Source organism: Dermatophagoides pteronyssinus, unplaced genomic scaffold (genome assembly GCF_027571235.1).
Source record: "Dermatophagoides pteronyssinus isolate colony J.1.1.1.1 unplaced genomic scaffold, Derpt_VIB-CSIC_2022.12 sq0010, whole genome shotgun sequence".
NCBI lineage: Eukaryota > Metazoa > Arthropoda > Arachnida > Sarcoptiformes > Pyroglyphidae > Dermatophagoides > Dermatophagoides pteronyssinus.
The window spans coordinates 223,049-239,139 of NW_027461534.1; the positions used below are offsets into that span (position 1 = coordinate 223,049).

The following is a 16,091-nucleotide window of genomic DNA, read 5'->3' on the forward strand; positions in this document are numbered from 1 at the left end:
GGTTTTTAAAATGAAATCATTTCGAAACAAACATACTTATGTAATATGCACTCTTGTTGTATGTATGAGAAAAAAAACAACTTTAACTGATAACAAAAATGATAATCTTGTTTCTATTGGTGATGGTGATGGTGGTGAATAAGGAAAATAATCATCAACAACGAAAATTCATCCATTATCGATGTTTAGTCTTTTTTTTCTTCTTCTTCAAAACTTCGAAGCTATTCATTATCAATCATCAAATTGGTCAGAACTTGAATCTTGGCAATAACAACAACAACAACAACAAGGGTGTTAAAATGTTCAAAGTATTTTGATTGTTGAATTGAACAAAATTCTATTATAATCGACAGGTTTTTCACATTCATTTATTCAGGTCTTATCATCATCATCATGAACATAATCGACGATAACTGGATGACTGACCAACAAATTATCAATCATCTTGACCACAGAAAAAAAAATTTATTCAATTCAATTCATAATCAATGTGGTTTTCAAGCGAAAAAAAAGTTTTCCGGAAAGAACGGAAAAAATTTGAATCGGAAATTTTTTCAGGATTCGAATCAATTTGTTATTTTTTTCAAACCGTCAACATTATCATTATATCGCAATATCGGGATCTAAAAATTTGTTTTTTTTCTTTTTCTTAATGATTACGAAATGGACACTACTACTTAAATTCGATTTAAATTAATTAATTTTTAAATGCTAAACATTAATAATTTCAAATGATGATGACATTAATCAAATATCACATCTTATATATAAAAAAAAAATCAATTAATTAATTGTAATGCATCTTTATACGTTTTATGTTTTTTTTTTTGAAATGAATTAATGATCAACATTATCATCATCATCATCAGCATCGTTTGATTATCATCATCATCAATTTTCATTTCAGTAGCTAACATAACATCATCCAGAAAATACTTGAACTGGTTTTTTACCTGATATTATACCTGATCATCATGATGTAAATAATCGAATGATGAATGATTTTCAATTCGAAACACACTGATGATTCTAATTGATTTTGATCAACCGAAACAAATTTGTAAAATTAGAAATGGATGAAATTTTTATTTTTTTTAGATTCTTCTTGGCAGAAGATGATAACAATACGAAAATAAAGTAATTTGGAAAATCAAAAACCCACAAATTTCACGACAATTTTTTTCCCTCTCTCTCGATTCATTCAATTTATTCGATGATGATGATGATGATGAAAACAAATTTAATCTAGGTCAATTAACCACCGGGATATAATGATATCAACGATAATAATAATAATAATGCCCAAAAAACCAGATTGATCGAATGACCACCACCACCACCACCGTAAACAATCATAGATAATCAAACCAAATTGAAATGATCTCAACATCTGGATGCGTCATTCATTTATCAATAATTTGATCCATCAAGTTTGTTTATTCTGACAATCAATCGAAATTGATTGAGAAAAATTGATCGATTAAATTGAAATCATTTTCTTTTTTCTCGGAACCCGAATGAACGTTATCTGTGTACAGTAAACAAAAAAAAAGGTAAACATAAACATCATGAGAATTTTTTCTGATGATTCGAATTTCCGAAAATGATAATTATGATCGGATTTAATAATTCAAAAAGAAAAATCGATTCGTTTTATCATTATTATTATTATTATCATCATCATTTTTTTCAAATATGAATATATGATAAAAGCAAATCATCCTTTTTGGATGCTACATAAACCAATCATCATCATCGGAAAAAACTGATTTTTTTTTTTGTTCGGCCATCATCATCATCATTGTTCAAATAAAAACGATTGGCCAATATTTTTGTTGTTGAATCGAATCAAATGAAGAAAAAAAAGGTCACGTATAAATACAATTCAAACAATCTGATGATAATCATTCATAAAAATCGTTTAGATTTCTATGATCTTAACCACAATCAAAGAAGAAATTCAAAAATGTAAGTTTTTGCAACCCTTGTCAAAAGATTGGCATTCATTTTTTTCTTTCATTTTGTTATTTTCCAGTTATCATCATTATAATCTGGACCACCTCATGAATGAATCGAATGTATATATTTAAAGGACAATCAAACAAAAATATATGGCAACAAAATTCATTTTTTCTTGACTGAGAATCAAAAAAAAAATGACGAACTAATCGTTATAAGAAAATCTTTTCACCCCATTGTTATTATGGCTTAAATATTTTTTTTCAAACAAACAAAACATTCAAATAACTGGTTTTTCATTCAAAATTTTGGCCAATTTTTTTTCGTTTCAACAATAAATTGTTCAAACTTCGTTGCTGGAATCCAGAATCAATCAACAATGATGATGATGATGACGACGGTGGATAATAATAATCATCATCCTATGGTTATTAGAAATTATTTGCCATCCACTCATTCATTCATTCATTCATTTTGGAATCGTTTGATAAGATTATAATGAATTATACAATGAAAATTTTTATTTATTCAAAACTTTCATGACCATTACTTTGAATTTTGGTTGATTTCTATCATCATCATCATCATCATAATTACTTTTATCCGGATTTTAAAAGGTGAATGAATGAATGAATGAATGACGAAATAATAATAATCTTTCATTGTAAATTTTAATCTTATCGAATAAGAAGAAATTCGTCTTCTTCTTCTTCTTCTTAATCCTGATTAATTCTTTTCCTCTGTTCACACATTTTATTATTTGACTTGCTTATCACAGGTAAATCTGAAATAATTTTTTTTCTTGATGCTTAAAATATTTGAAACGAAGAAAGAAGAAAAGAATCAAATTCAATGACGATAATGATAATGACATTTCATTTTTTTCCAGTTTCGTAATGCAAAAATGAAATTGGATTTAATTTTTTTTCTCTTAGAACTAAGAACCTTAAATAGAAATGAAGTAAGAGAAAAAGCTGCTTCTATTCCGGGTAACAACAACAACGACAATGATGATGATGATTAAGATGCAAAGATAGCGTCAATAAGTTTCTTGTCTCTTCTTATGGAAATATTTTTATCATTCAAGAAAATATATTTGATGTAATTTGATATTTTTGGCTATTTCCTTTTCGTGTCAAATGTTATTAAACAACAACAACAACATTATCAAATTTCTCATTGTTTTTTTGTTCATTAATTAAGTTTTATTGTTTTTTCTCAATGTGAAATCTTCCTGTTCCGTTCATTCATTCAATGATTCATACAACAAGATCAATTTCTGTTTTCTGTATCAAATCATCATTATGTACTGATAACATATGGCTACCATTATCATCATCATCAACATTGAAAATAAACAGATCTTCAACAGAAGAAAGAAAGAATTCTTGTATCGTTTTTCACGATGATGATGATGATCATCATGATGATAACAGCAAATAATAATGATGATATCGAACAACAACAACAAAAAAGACAAAAGAACCTCACACTAAAGAAAAGAAATCAAGTTTCAAAAGTGTCGAATTCGTGATCAAAAAAAAAAAAAAATCGGTTGATTCGAATTACTACTTTGTTGTTGTTGTTGATGACTTTTTTTTAAATCGGTATTCTGTTTCAGGCGGATGTTGCTGTTTACGAATATACATTGATATTTCTTAAAGGTCATGTTTTTTCCCCGACCAATCGACCGAACAAACACCCGATAACAAAGTAAATTTCATTTCATTTCTTCAAGAATCATTTGGCTTTTTTCATTAAGAATGTAATTAGTTTTTTTTTCTTCTCGCTTTTTTTCTCTTGATTACGATGATTACGATGATCGTCGTCGTAGTCGATCATCATCATAATCAATTGTTTCACACATAACATACGAATTAGGAATTTGTTTGAATTGAATTTTCAATGATGATGATTACAAATGCTGCAAAAAACAAAACAAAACAAAAATATACTTAGCCTTTCGTTTGGATTTAATTCGACACCTGTTGATGATGATTATGATTATGAATCAAATTGACCGGTAAATCGATGATGAGGAGGAGGATCATGATCATGCAATGATCGAAACAGAAAAAGAAATTGGTTTTTTTTCTGGTTTGAAGATTCTTCTTTGGTATTTCGAATACTGAATTTTTTTTTCTTTAAAAATGATTGATTGATTGATTGATTGATCTTATTGAGCGAAGAAAAAGTTGTTGTTGTTTATTATCCAGATGATACTGATTTAGGATTAATCTGTTGCGTGTGTGGTACATGCATTCGATGATGATGATTATATAAAAAAATAGGTTATTTTCAATCAATTTTCAACACTTGAACCAAAAAAGCTGAAACTGATTGACTTTTGTCAATGTTGTTGTTGTTGTTGTTGTTGATTTAAAATATTGCTTCCAAAACTAGCCATATCCTAATTTGTTTGAATTGGATTTTTTTTTTTTTTTTTTTTTTTTTTGTTTCTTTTGGGTAAAATTGGTTATAGCAAAATGATTTATTATACTCAATTATGCTTTTATGTTGATTTTTTTCAGCTGATAAAATGATTTCTACCATGATTATTATAAATCAAATAAATTTTGTTCATTACCCAGACTGGATATGAGAAATGAATCTTACGTTTTTTGAAATAAAACATCATCATTTTTTGGGTAATTGATGATGTGCTGCTGCGACCTGGTGTGAGTATACTGACAATAGCTAAATGAAATATGACTTTTTCTTCCATGGACTAAAAATAAACATCATTTTAACGAAATGATCTTAAGTAAAAAGGGGTTAAATTTTAATATTCAAAGATTTTAATTAGCCAAAAAAAAATTAGTCATTTTACTAAAGTAATTCATTTTATTTCATACAAATTTTTTTATAAAATAATGTAAAAAATGGTATATCCATTAATATTAATTTAACAAATTCATATTTTGTAACAAGAAATATTTGTCCACAAGTAAAACCAAAACCATTTTCAATCATTGTTTCAATGAATAAATTTTTTTTAATAATCTGTTGCCATAATAATAAACGTTTAAATTTGAATGGAATTTCATTCAAACAAAATTGTTTTCTTGCCAACCATTTCGTTAAAGATTTTGTACATTGTTGATTTAATGTAGGCATTCTTGATACACGTATAAATAAAATATTTGAATAAATTGATATGAATGCTAAATTGATAATAGCCAATGTATTATGTATACCAATTTTTTCTTGACGGCTATAAAATATTAATGCTATAATTGCTGCTGATTTGGATATAATACCAATAATAAATAAAACTGTTTGTACCGTACCATTTAATTGATATGTTTCATGATATAATTTTATATATTTATAATGAAATTGTTTCCAAAAAAATATTCTGTTTCGTATTTCTAATTCATTTGATAATTGACATAATTGTCGAAATCTAATGATAAGATATTCGATTAAAAATACCAGAAAATTTATCGATACAAATAATTGACATAATATAAATATAATATGACGTACATAAATCAAATATATTGGTATGGTAATAATTAATTGAATTTTATCAATTTTATCTATTAAATAAAGATAACAGGCAAAATAAATACAAGCAATTGCCATATTTATTAAACTAAATAATGATATTTTACATGAATAAATAGCAATTTGATTAGTTTTTCTAAAAAAATCAATCAAATATTGACGATATTTTTGTTGAATTTGTTGTTGTTCATTAAATGCTGAATTTAATAGTAAAAAATTTGTAAAATATGAATGATAATTAATAATTTTATTGAACATTACAAACCACATATATTCAAGCAATATGAACATAATAATTGTTTGAATTAGTACATAATCAAGACGTTGTACATTTAAAATTTTATCAATATATTTTAAATCAATCAAATATGAATTATTTGAACATATTATTAATATTGATTGTGATATTATTGCCAACCATGCTTGAATTATTAATAAAATTGTACGTTTAATATTTGAATATTTAATATTGATTTGTTCATAACGATAATCATTCAATGAATATTCAAAACGAAATGAAAATATTTTCCAATATTGAAAACCACGTTCAAATATATTTGCAATATGAATCGTTCCATCATTGGTTGATTCAATTGTTTTTAATATTTTCCATTCGGTTGATGTTAACATGATGATGATGAATTTGTAAATGAAAATTTCGTTTTCCACTTTTGTTCATCAAAACAAAAAAATAATTCCCATAAAAAAAACTTTCACAACAATTTCAATTATTCGACCGGAACGAAAATAAAATTTTCTTCCGAAAAATTCATTCTTGGTAGTCATGGATTCTGTGAATCTCGTGAATTATATAAATGAGGCCTAGAAATTTTTAGTCAAAAAAAAGACTTGAAACTTGTAATTGTTTTGTTTACCACAAAACAAAACTAAGTGCACTACGAATGAATGAAAAAAACAACGATTTTTCGATCAATTAGTATATATTTATTTTTGAACAAAATTTTGTTTTGTAAAATTGAAATTCTTGGAAAATAAGTAGGATAATATTTTTGTAATTGACCAATTTATTTGCCAGAAAGAATCTTACGTCATACAGAATAATGATTTTTCTTTTGGATGGAACAAAATATGGGTTTTTTCATAAGAATATTCTGTAATGGATTTATTTTTGGGTAAAACATTTGTTTAAAACATACCATTTAAACAAATTTTCTTATAAAACATTAATATTAATGGTAAATTTAACATTAACATTTCAAAATATTTAAATTTTTTTATGAAAAATAATTGACCGCATGAAAAACCAAATTGATTTTCAGTCATTGTTTGTACAAAAAGATTTGATTTAATCCAATGTCTCCATAATAAACATTTTTTTATTGATTTATAATCGATTGAACGAAAACGTTTCCATTGTGAACGTGCCAAACCATAAAGTATAAATTGACCACATTTATCATCATATTTTGGTAGAATTGCAATACGTAAATTCATACCAACCATAAGGAAAAATATTCCCATTATAGCCAATAATGATGCTGTATTAAACCAATTCAATCGATATTGTCGACTTAAAAATATACAGGAAATTACGATTGCAAATTTTGATAACATTTCCATATAGAACAATACAATACTAACAGTATGATTTATACATGCTGTTTCAGCATAAAGATTAACATATTTATATTGAAAACGATTCCAAAATATTTTCCTCAATTTTTCATTCAAATTCATTGATTTCGATGATTGTTTTAATGATTGTTTTGATTCTAACATTAATTGTTTTAATCGTACTTTATGTAATTCGACCAAAAATAATATAAAACTCATTGTCATAAAATTTGTTGCACAATGTTTTGTATTACGATAAAATATTATAAATAATGGTATACTGAATAATAATTGATATAAATTTACTTTATTTTCCAGATAAAATTTGCAACTGAAATATGTATAAAATATAAATATAATTATCATTAGATAGGTTACGAATCGACATAATATATTAGCCATTTGATCAGAAATAATGAAAAATTTTTGTAAATATTGTCTCATTATAAATAATAATTGTTTTTCATTATAATCAATATTATTAATAAAATAATAATCCATTGATGAACGATAATTTAGAAAATTTTTAAACAAATGTAACCACATTAATTCAAGAATTGTATATGCGATTGCTGCAAATAAAAATAATAAATCACTACGTTCACAATCGATCATTTGTTTAAAATATTCATTTCCAATGATAATATTTTTATTTAGGGATTTACAAATCATTGCCAATAAAAAACCGATTGTAATCCATGCATTCAATGATGTGAATATTTTATTATGAAAAAATTTTAAATTTTTCGTTATGATTCGTTGTTGATATTCATCCAATGAATAATCCAAACATATTGTATTAGTTTTCCAATATCGAAAACCACAATCAATCATATCGGAAATTTGAAGATTACGATATTTTCGATAATTTAATATTGTCATCATTTTTGTTAAAGTTTATTTCTTTTTTTTTCTTTCGATAAAACTTCCAATCACAAACAGAATCAGAATCGAATTGAAATCGGAAATGTTTTCTTGTCCAAAAAAACATGGAATTATTTCGATTATCAAACAATAATCAATATCAGAGTTACATTTGTTGTTGTTGTTGTTATTTTCAAAATTTCATAAACATTTTAATGAACAAAATGTAATGTGATGAAATTGATTTTTTTTCTACAAAACAAATATTTTTGCTCATATATTTTGAATCGATCGATATTCAACATGCGATGAGTAAATATATTTTGAACAAAAAAACCTCACATGATAATTAAATTGTCAAAAACGACAAAAACAAAAACAAAAACATTGTAATCACCAAAACTATCTTTTGCTTGTTTACACAGAATCCTAATGAAATCGATATATAATTCCATAAAGGTTTTGATTTTTTTTTCTTTTGAAATTTTATTCATAAAAATCTAAATGTTTATTAAGGAAAAAAACAAACAATTTTTTTGTAAAACTATGTATTTAAACAAATTTTCTTATAAAACATTAATATTAATGGTATATTTAACATTAACATTTCAAGACATTTAAATTTTGTAATGAAAAATAATTGTCCACACCAGAAACCAAATTGATTTTCGGTCATTGTTTGTACGAAAAGATTTGATTTAATCCAATGTCTCCATAATAAACAATTTTTCAATGAATTTTGATTATCATAGGAACGAAAACGTTCCCATTGTGAACGTGCCAAACCATTCAAAATAAATTGACCACATTTATCATTGAATTTTGGTAGAATTGCAATACGTGAATTCATACCAATCATTAGAATAAATAAACTTATCAATGTCATTGCTGCTAAAATATTATACCAATTTATTTGTTGTTGTCGACTAATAAATACACAAGCAATTATTATTGATAGTTTTGATATTGTTTCCAAATAGAATAATATTAAACTAATTGTTTGATTCAGACATGATGTTTCAGCATAAAGATTAACATATTCTAAATGAAAACGATTCCAAAATAATTTTTTCATTTTTTCATTCATAATCAATATTCTAGTTTGTTTTAATATTGTTTTCGATTCTAACATTAATTGTTTTAAACGTATTTTATGAAATTGTATTAAAAATATTATAAAATTCATTGTTATAAAATGTTCAGTAGTATGTATTGCATAACGACAATATGATATAAATAATGGTATTGTAAATATTAATTGATATAAATAAATTTGATTCAAAGTATAGAATATATAACCACCATATAAAAGAACTATTAACATTGATTTAAGAATAAATGTAAATAATTTTTGTATTCGATTTGAAATTAGATCAGAAATGATGAAAAATTTTTGTAAATATTTTTGAAATTTTACTAATAATTGTTTTTCATTATAATCAATATTATTAATAAAATAAACATCAATTGATGAATGATAATTGAGAAATTTTTTCAATAAATGTAACCACATTAATTCAAGTGCTATAAATGCAATGGCTGAAAATAAAAATATTAAATCAGTTCGTTGACAATGAACTAATTGTTTGAAATGTTCATTTCCAATAATAATATTGTTCATTGGTTTGAAAATCATTGATAAAAGATAAAATATCCCGATCCAACCATTGAACGATAACCATATTGAATGACGAAAAAAATCTAATCGTTTCGATATGATTCGTTGTTGATATTCATACAATGAATATTCTAAACGTAATTGTTTATTTTTCCAATATTGAAATCCATAATCAATCATATTGGATATTTGAATATTTTCATATTTTTCACTGAGAAAAATCATTGTTACCTTTTTTTTGATTCAGTAAAAATTACACAAAAAAAATATGATTTAAATGTGTTTTTTTTAATGCTGTTTAACTTGCAAGAGCAAAATAATTTGAATAAATTGAATATTTAGGAAATATTTTCAATATTTCAAAACATTCAATTTAATAAAAAAAAGTAAAATAGATCATTAAAATAAAAAACAAATATTTATTATTCAAGTTTTGAATTTAATTAAAAAAACGATTATAATCGATTGAAATTGTACACAGCAGTTGACAAAACATGTTTTGACAAAACCAAAACAATGTTTGAAGAAAGAATGTTCATCATTATAATGAAGCATACTTGTACTTGATATATTTGATCGATTGTTGTTGTTGTTGTTGTTGTTGTTGATTAACAAATTTTTCTATAAAATAATAATATTATTGGTAAATTTATCATTAATATTTCAATATATTTATATTTATTAATAAAAAATAATTGACCACATGTAAAACCAAATTGATTATTCATTATTGTCTGTATAAATAGATTATAATGAATTGTTTGTTTCCATTGATATTGTCTATATGGATAATATAATAATTTTGATCGTTTTATTATTAAATATGTTAATATTTTTGAACATTTATGATTAAATGTTGGTATATTCGATATACGTACATATAAAAATGTTGTATAACAAAATAATGATATTAAACTAATCAATGCTGTTATATTATAAAGACTCATTTGTTTTTGTTTACTAAAAAATATTGTTGCAAGTAAAATTGATAATTTAGATATTATTTCTAAATAAAATAAAACAATACTAAATGTTTGATTGAAATGTTTTGTTTCACAAAATAATTTTATATATTTTGTTTGAAAATTTTTCCAAAATAATTCTTCAACAAGATAATTTCGTCGTCGTCTTCGTTGTTGTTTATAAAATAATAATAATAATGATTTTGATAATTGTAATAATTGTTTTAATTGTGATTTAAAAAATTCAATTATAAATAATTGAAAATTTATTGATAAAAATAAATGTCCCAATAAATAGGAAATTTGATTACAGGTAATAGCAAACATTGGTATATCCAATAATATTGGTATCAATCGTAAACGATTGTTTAAATAATATTCAATACAAAAATATGTATGCATCAAAGTCATATTGAATAATCCAAACATTGATATATCGTATATAATAATCAATACATATTCACTTAATATATAGAATCTGATAAGATATTTTCGTAAATCAATTGATAATTGTTGTTCATCATTATAATTTCGATATTTAACAAGAAAATTCATATCCGATGATTTATAATTGAAAATTGATAAAAATAAATGTAACCACATTATTTCCATTAAAAATAATATTATAATCATTTCCATTAATAATAAATCAACACTATTTGTTCGTACCATTTGTTCAAGTATATCAATACTAATTAGATAATCATTTTTATTGAATATTAATAATAATATTGGATAACAGATGACCATAAATGAAAATATTGATTTTTTAATGATTAATTTTAATGTTTTTTTATCATATAATCGTAAATTATGTTGTTCATAATCATCCAAATTACAATCAATACGAAATGTAAAATATTTAAGATATTCAAAACCATTATTAAATATATCAATAATTTTTATATCATTTGAATATTTTTTCATTATTGGTCGTACAATATAATGAAAAATTCGCCAATTTTTATTCAATTTTGACATTTTTATTGAATATCATTGATTGGTCTGCTGATGATAAAGATGGAATCCTTTGAACAACAACAACAACAACAAACAAAAACAAATGATGATTACATTCGATATGAATGATGATTCTGGAATGAATTCAAATTTTTTTTCCTTCTCTCTCTCTTCTAAATGACTTTCATTCTAGAAGTTTTAAAAACAAAATCATTATTATTGGAGTTTTTGTGATCAATAAAACAATAGATCATATAGGATAATGTTCACTGTTTCTGTAGGGAAAAAAATATCATCATCTTTCATTTTGGACTTGCTCTATTTTCCATTTAGTTGTTTATGAAAATCAAAGATTCCCATAGATATGTGATGAAAATTTTCTGTCATTCCCAAAAAAAGAATAAAACAATGATTATGACGCATACTATAGTTTTTTTCGAGAGAAAATCTTAAAAAATGATCATTTAATACATTGACTTTTTTGTTTTCGTCATCATTGTAATCGATAAATATTTAAATGTTTTCACCAAAATAATAAAAAAAAACCATTTTATTTATAAAAAAACGATGAATTTATTGATCTTATTTTCATAATTATCAGAATTTTTTTTTTATTTTTGGTTCCAACTTTTAATGATTTTTATTTGTCTAAACTAAATAATATCAACAGCAACAAAATATCGATCGATTGTTGTTTGCTGTTGTTTGATAAAATTTGATGTCGATGATGATGATGAACAAAATGGATATGCTTTGTTTTTATTTGATTAAGGTTTGACTAGTTGTTTTTTTTTGTATTGAGGATGAATTTATTTTTAAAAAAAGAATTTCGTTTTAAAATTAATCAATTCTATTAGATAGATTTCTAAAGGAATTTTATGTTTGTTTGTTTTGAATGTTGACATATAATAAGCTCATCAATCAATCATTTAATCATGTCCTGTTTTTGTTTTTGTTTTTGAATTTTTATTGAATCATGATTCATTCTGTGTATATGTTGTTGATGAAATAATTCTTTTTTGAATTTTTTAAAAAAAATGAAGAAAAAAAATATTCTGTTAATTAGCAAAATGAACGGAAAAGAGAAATAATTAATTAATTAAATATATGATGCGTAAGTACATTATCTTTTGGATGTTTTTTTTTTAAATTGCTTCTCTGGATTGAAGATGACCTTGTGTGTGTGTGAGTGTGTGTTTTTGTTGTATGTAAAAATGTATGACTCATTCTCATTATATCATCATCATTATCATTGTGTAAGTCACTGACAAGCAAGTAAGTATTGCAACTTTTAGCTATAAAATTGCACAACAACAACAACATTAAATTCTTCAGGTATGACTATTCTGTTCCGTCCTTCTTGTTTTTTGTTTGTTGATATTTCTATTTCAATATTGGAATGGATTTTTTTTTAATTTTAAATCTCTCACTGACAAATTTGAACAGGAAAAAGCTTTTATTTTTTTCAATTTTTTTTGCCTGTATGTGCTTTGTAAAAAGGATTGATTCAACAACAACAAAAAAATGATGCAAAAAAAAATAATTAAAACAATAACGAATTGTTGATTTAAAGGAAAAAAATAATGATAATTTAAATGACTAAAATCAAAATAAATGTAATAATTTGAAAAAAATTAATTAATTGTTGTTGTTGTTGTTTAAATGAATGATGTTCTTGTTTTCTTGTTGTTTGAATCAATAATCTCGTGAAAAATTTATGAAGATAGTTTATGATTGATAAATAATAGCAGTAGTGTGTTGTTGTATGATTTCTCTACAATTGCATTATCGGGGAAACAAAAATTTCAGCTATTTTCCAGAATTTTCGGATTAATCTGATTCCCAAGAAAACGAAATCTACTTATTGATTACGTAACCATTGATTTAATTGATTCCTATGATTTTGTTCATATGTTTTGACTTCTTCATAGATTAATTCTAATGAGAAAAAAAAATTGAGTAACATTATTTTTATTTGATTTTTTTTATCCAAAAAAAAACTTACCTTTCCATTGATCAACAGAACGTTCTTGTTGTTCGAATGAATCATCATAAACACGTGGTGCTGGTGCATTTACTTCAGATTCATCACGCCATAAACGTATGTATGGATGATTAAGTGCACCTTCAACCGATATACGATCTTGTGGATCAACTACCAACATTTTTGATAATAAATCTCTTGCTTGTGGTGCATTTAAATCAGATTGTGGTGATGGTCTATTAGCAAACAATACATCTGGAAATAATGTTTCGAATGAATAGCCTGGATAACGAGGCCGATTTTCTACATAATTTCTTACTGTTGCTTGTAATCTTGATATGAATTCTTGATTAGGTGTACCTAATTGTTCAACAATACGATTCCATTGATCAATATGATCACTACCTGGAAATAATACTCGGCCACGTATCAATTCACCCATTATACAACCAACTGACCATATATCTACATTTTCTTGATAACCCATACCAAGTATAACTTCTGGTGCACGATAATATCGTGTAACAACATAAGGTGTCATCATTTGTGGACCACTTGATGAACGAGCCAGACCAAAATCTAATATTTTTAATGTACAATCAGTTTTGACAACAATATTTGATGGTTTCAAATCTCGATGTATAATTCCAGCCGAATGTAAATGTTTAATACCGCATAATAATTGATAAAGTAAATATGATATTCTTTCATGATCAATGTCCATCTGGATTACTTGACAAAGATTTGCATCCATCAATTCCATAACTAGATAGACATCTTGAAATTCTTCAAGGGTATTATGTGGTGTAAATGCATCCAATAAACCGATAATATTTTTATGATTAACAAGTTGCATAATTTTAAATTCACGATATGCACGTTTAGCATGTGTTACATTTTGGAATGGTTTTGATAATTTTTTTATAGCAACTTCACGATCCAAAAGACGATCATGTGCACTACTGTTGAATTTCAACAACAACAAAAAAAGAAAAAAGAAAAACGATATTTAGTTCGGATTGAGGTGGACAAAAAACAAACAAACAAAACTTACCAAACAACACCTTGTGCACCGGAACCAACAATTCGAAGATTTTCATAACGTTTTAAAATCTCAAAACGTGTATCATTTACATGAATTGTATGGAATTGTGTAGTCAATTCTTCGAATGTTGCCGGATCTGGTATCATTTTATTGTTTGGATTTCGATTAATGGCAGAATGATTTAATGATGTTGATGTTTGATGTTTAGAATGATTATTATTATTACTACAACTACCGCTATTTGTATTAGCTACAGTAGAAGCAGGAGCAGCAGACGACAACAATGATGACGATGATGGTGATGATGATTTTTGATTATTATTATTATTATTATTATTATTATTGGCTATCGATGGTGATGAAATTGATGGCGTCTGTTGTTGTTGTTTTGAATCTATGGCATCTGAAGCCATTCTGTGTATTGAACATTAAGAATAGATTGTTTAGATGGAACAATAATCAATCGATTAGTAATAGAAACAACAACAACAACAAGAAAATTTTCTAGAAAAAACGGACGGCTATTATAATAAAACATTTGGAATGCAATATTTATTCTAAGATTTTTTTTTAAATATTCTAATAATAATAATAATTTAACAAACAAAAAAAAACAAACAAAAAAATCTAATGATAAGATAATAAAAAAGATGATTAAACTTGAATTTGACAACGATGTGGATACACAACGAAACGAAACGACCAACACGTTATATTGTACGTTTGATAAAAGTAGTTGATTTTTTTTTGTTGAATATTATCTAAGTCATTTTCACTTGATAAAAATTACAAGAATTTCAAAAAATAAATAAATAAACAACAAAAAAAAAAAGCAGGAATTCATCAATAAATACTATCAGGATAAATAAAATTTTGAAGAAATAAATAAAGAATCTTCAAAATAATAAAATCTCGGCTCGAATATTTTACATTCGATAATAATGATGACTAATAACAACAACAACAACAGCAACTTTAACTAATATCAATGCTACTAGGTTTTTATTTTAAAAAAATTATGCACACATACAGAAGGTAGCGGTTATTTTTTTCGCAAAACGTAGCAGCATGGGATAATGATGTTGATTACTGCTACTTGGATTCGATATATATTCTCAACATAATCGACCGACTGACTGACTGAGTCATCAAAAAGTCACACCCACCCCTTGGATAACGGAATTGCAATAATAATCATCATTGTGCATGCACGTTTGAAGTCAACATTCGAAAACGTTCGAAAAAAATTTTCAAACCAAAAACCAATCTGAATTCGGATTTTAAAACGAAATCAATTCATTCGAATTCAATTTGAAATGAAAAGCAGGGAAAAAAATCAAAGTGATATGATAAAAAAGAAATCAGGATGATGATGATGATGATGATAGTTTTTTTCTTTCATTGGAAAAGTTTTTTTTTCGTTGACAAATTGACAAGTTGTATATCCGATCATCATCAACAGTATTAGACATAACCAATCAATCAATTGATTGATTGATTGGTTATCGATTTTTTCCTTTCCCATTATCATTATCATTTCATTTAGTTCGCTTTTTTTCCTTTTATGTTTTTCTTTTTGTTGCGTTATCACTGTGTCATTTGTACCCTTGTAAA

The 16,091-nt window shown here is 24.9% G+C and overlaps 2 protein-coding genes and 1 long non-coding RNA gene across 5 annotated transcripts; 1 reads left to right on the forward strand and 2 right to left on the reverse strand.

Annotated features, from left to right (window-relative positions):
* The first annotated feature begins 1,556 nt into the window (after positions 1-1,556).
* LOC142645361 (uncharacterized) lies at positions 1,557-3,131 on the forward strand. The gene is made up of 3 exons (XR_012846520.1): positions 1,557-1,968; positions 2,036-2,737; positions 2,849-3,131. It is a non-coding gene; the product is annotated as an uncharacterized LOC142645361 (long non-coding RNA).
* Positions 3,132-10,121: 6,990 nt separating this feature from the next.
* Positions 10,122-11,733, reverse strand: LOC113799118 (uncharacterized). Its single transcript, XM_027349704.2, has one exon. It carries the CDS (start codon positions 11,467-11,469, stop codon positions 10,135-10,137), a length of 1,335 nt encoding a protein of 444 aa, XP_027205505.2. The 5' UTR covers positions 11,470-11,733; the 3' UTR covers positions 10,122-10,134.
* Positions 11,734-12,885: 1,152 nt separating this feature from the next.
* bsk (mitogen-activated protein kinase dJNK) lies at positions 12,886-15,693 on the reverse strand. Of its 3 annotated transcripts, none has more exons than XM_027349708.2 (4): positions 15,644-15,693; positions 14,487-14,891; positions 13,454-14,394; positions 12,886-13,386 (listed from the first exon to the last, which is right to left on the reverse strand). In XM_027349708.2, the coding sequence occupies exons 1-4, from the start codon at positions 15,676-15,678 to the stop codon at positions 13,310-13,312; spliced, it is 1,458 nt and encodes a 485-aa protein (XP_027205509.2). In that variant the 5' UTR covers positions 15,679-15,693; the 3' UTR covers positions 12,886-13,309. The 3 variants fall into 3 exon arrangements, with proteins under 3 accessions (XP_027205509.2, XP_027205510.2, XP_075677596.1); XM_027349709.2 differs by lacking the exon at positions 15,644-15,693 and adding an exon at positions 15,138-15,374; XM_075821481.1 differs by lacking the exon at positions 15,644-15,693 and adding an exon at positions 15,097-15,114.
* Between the last annotated feature and the right edge of the window lie 398 nt (positions 15,694-16,091).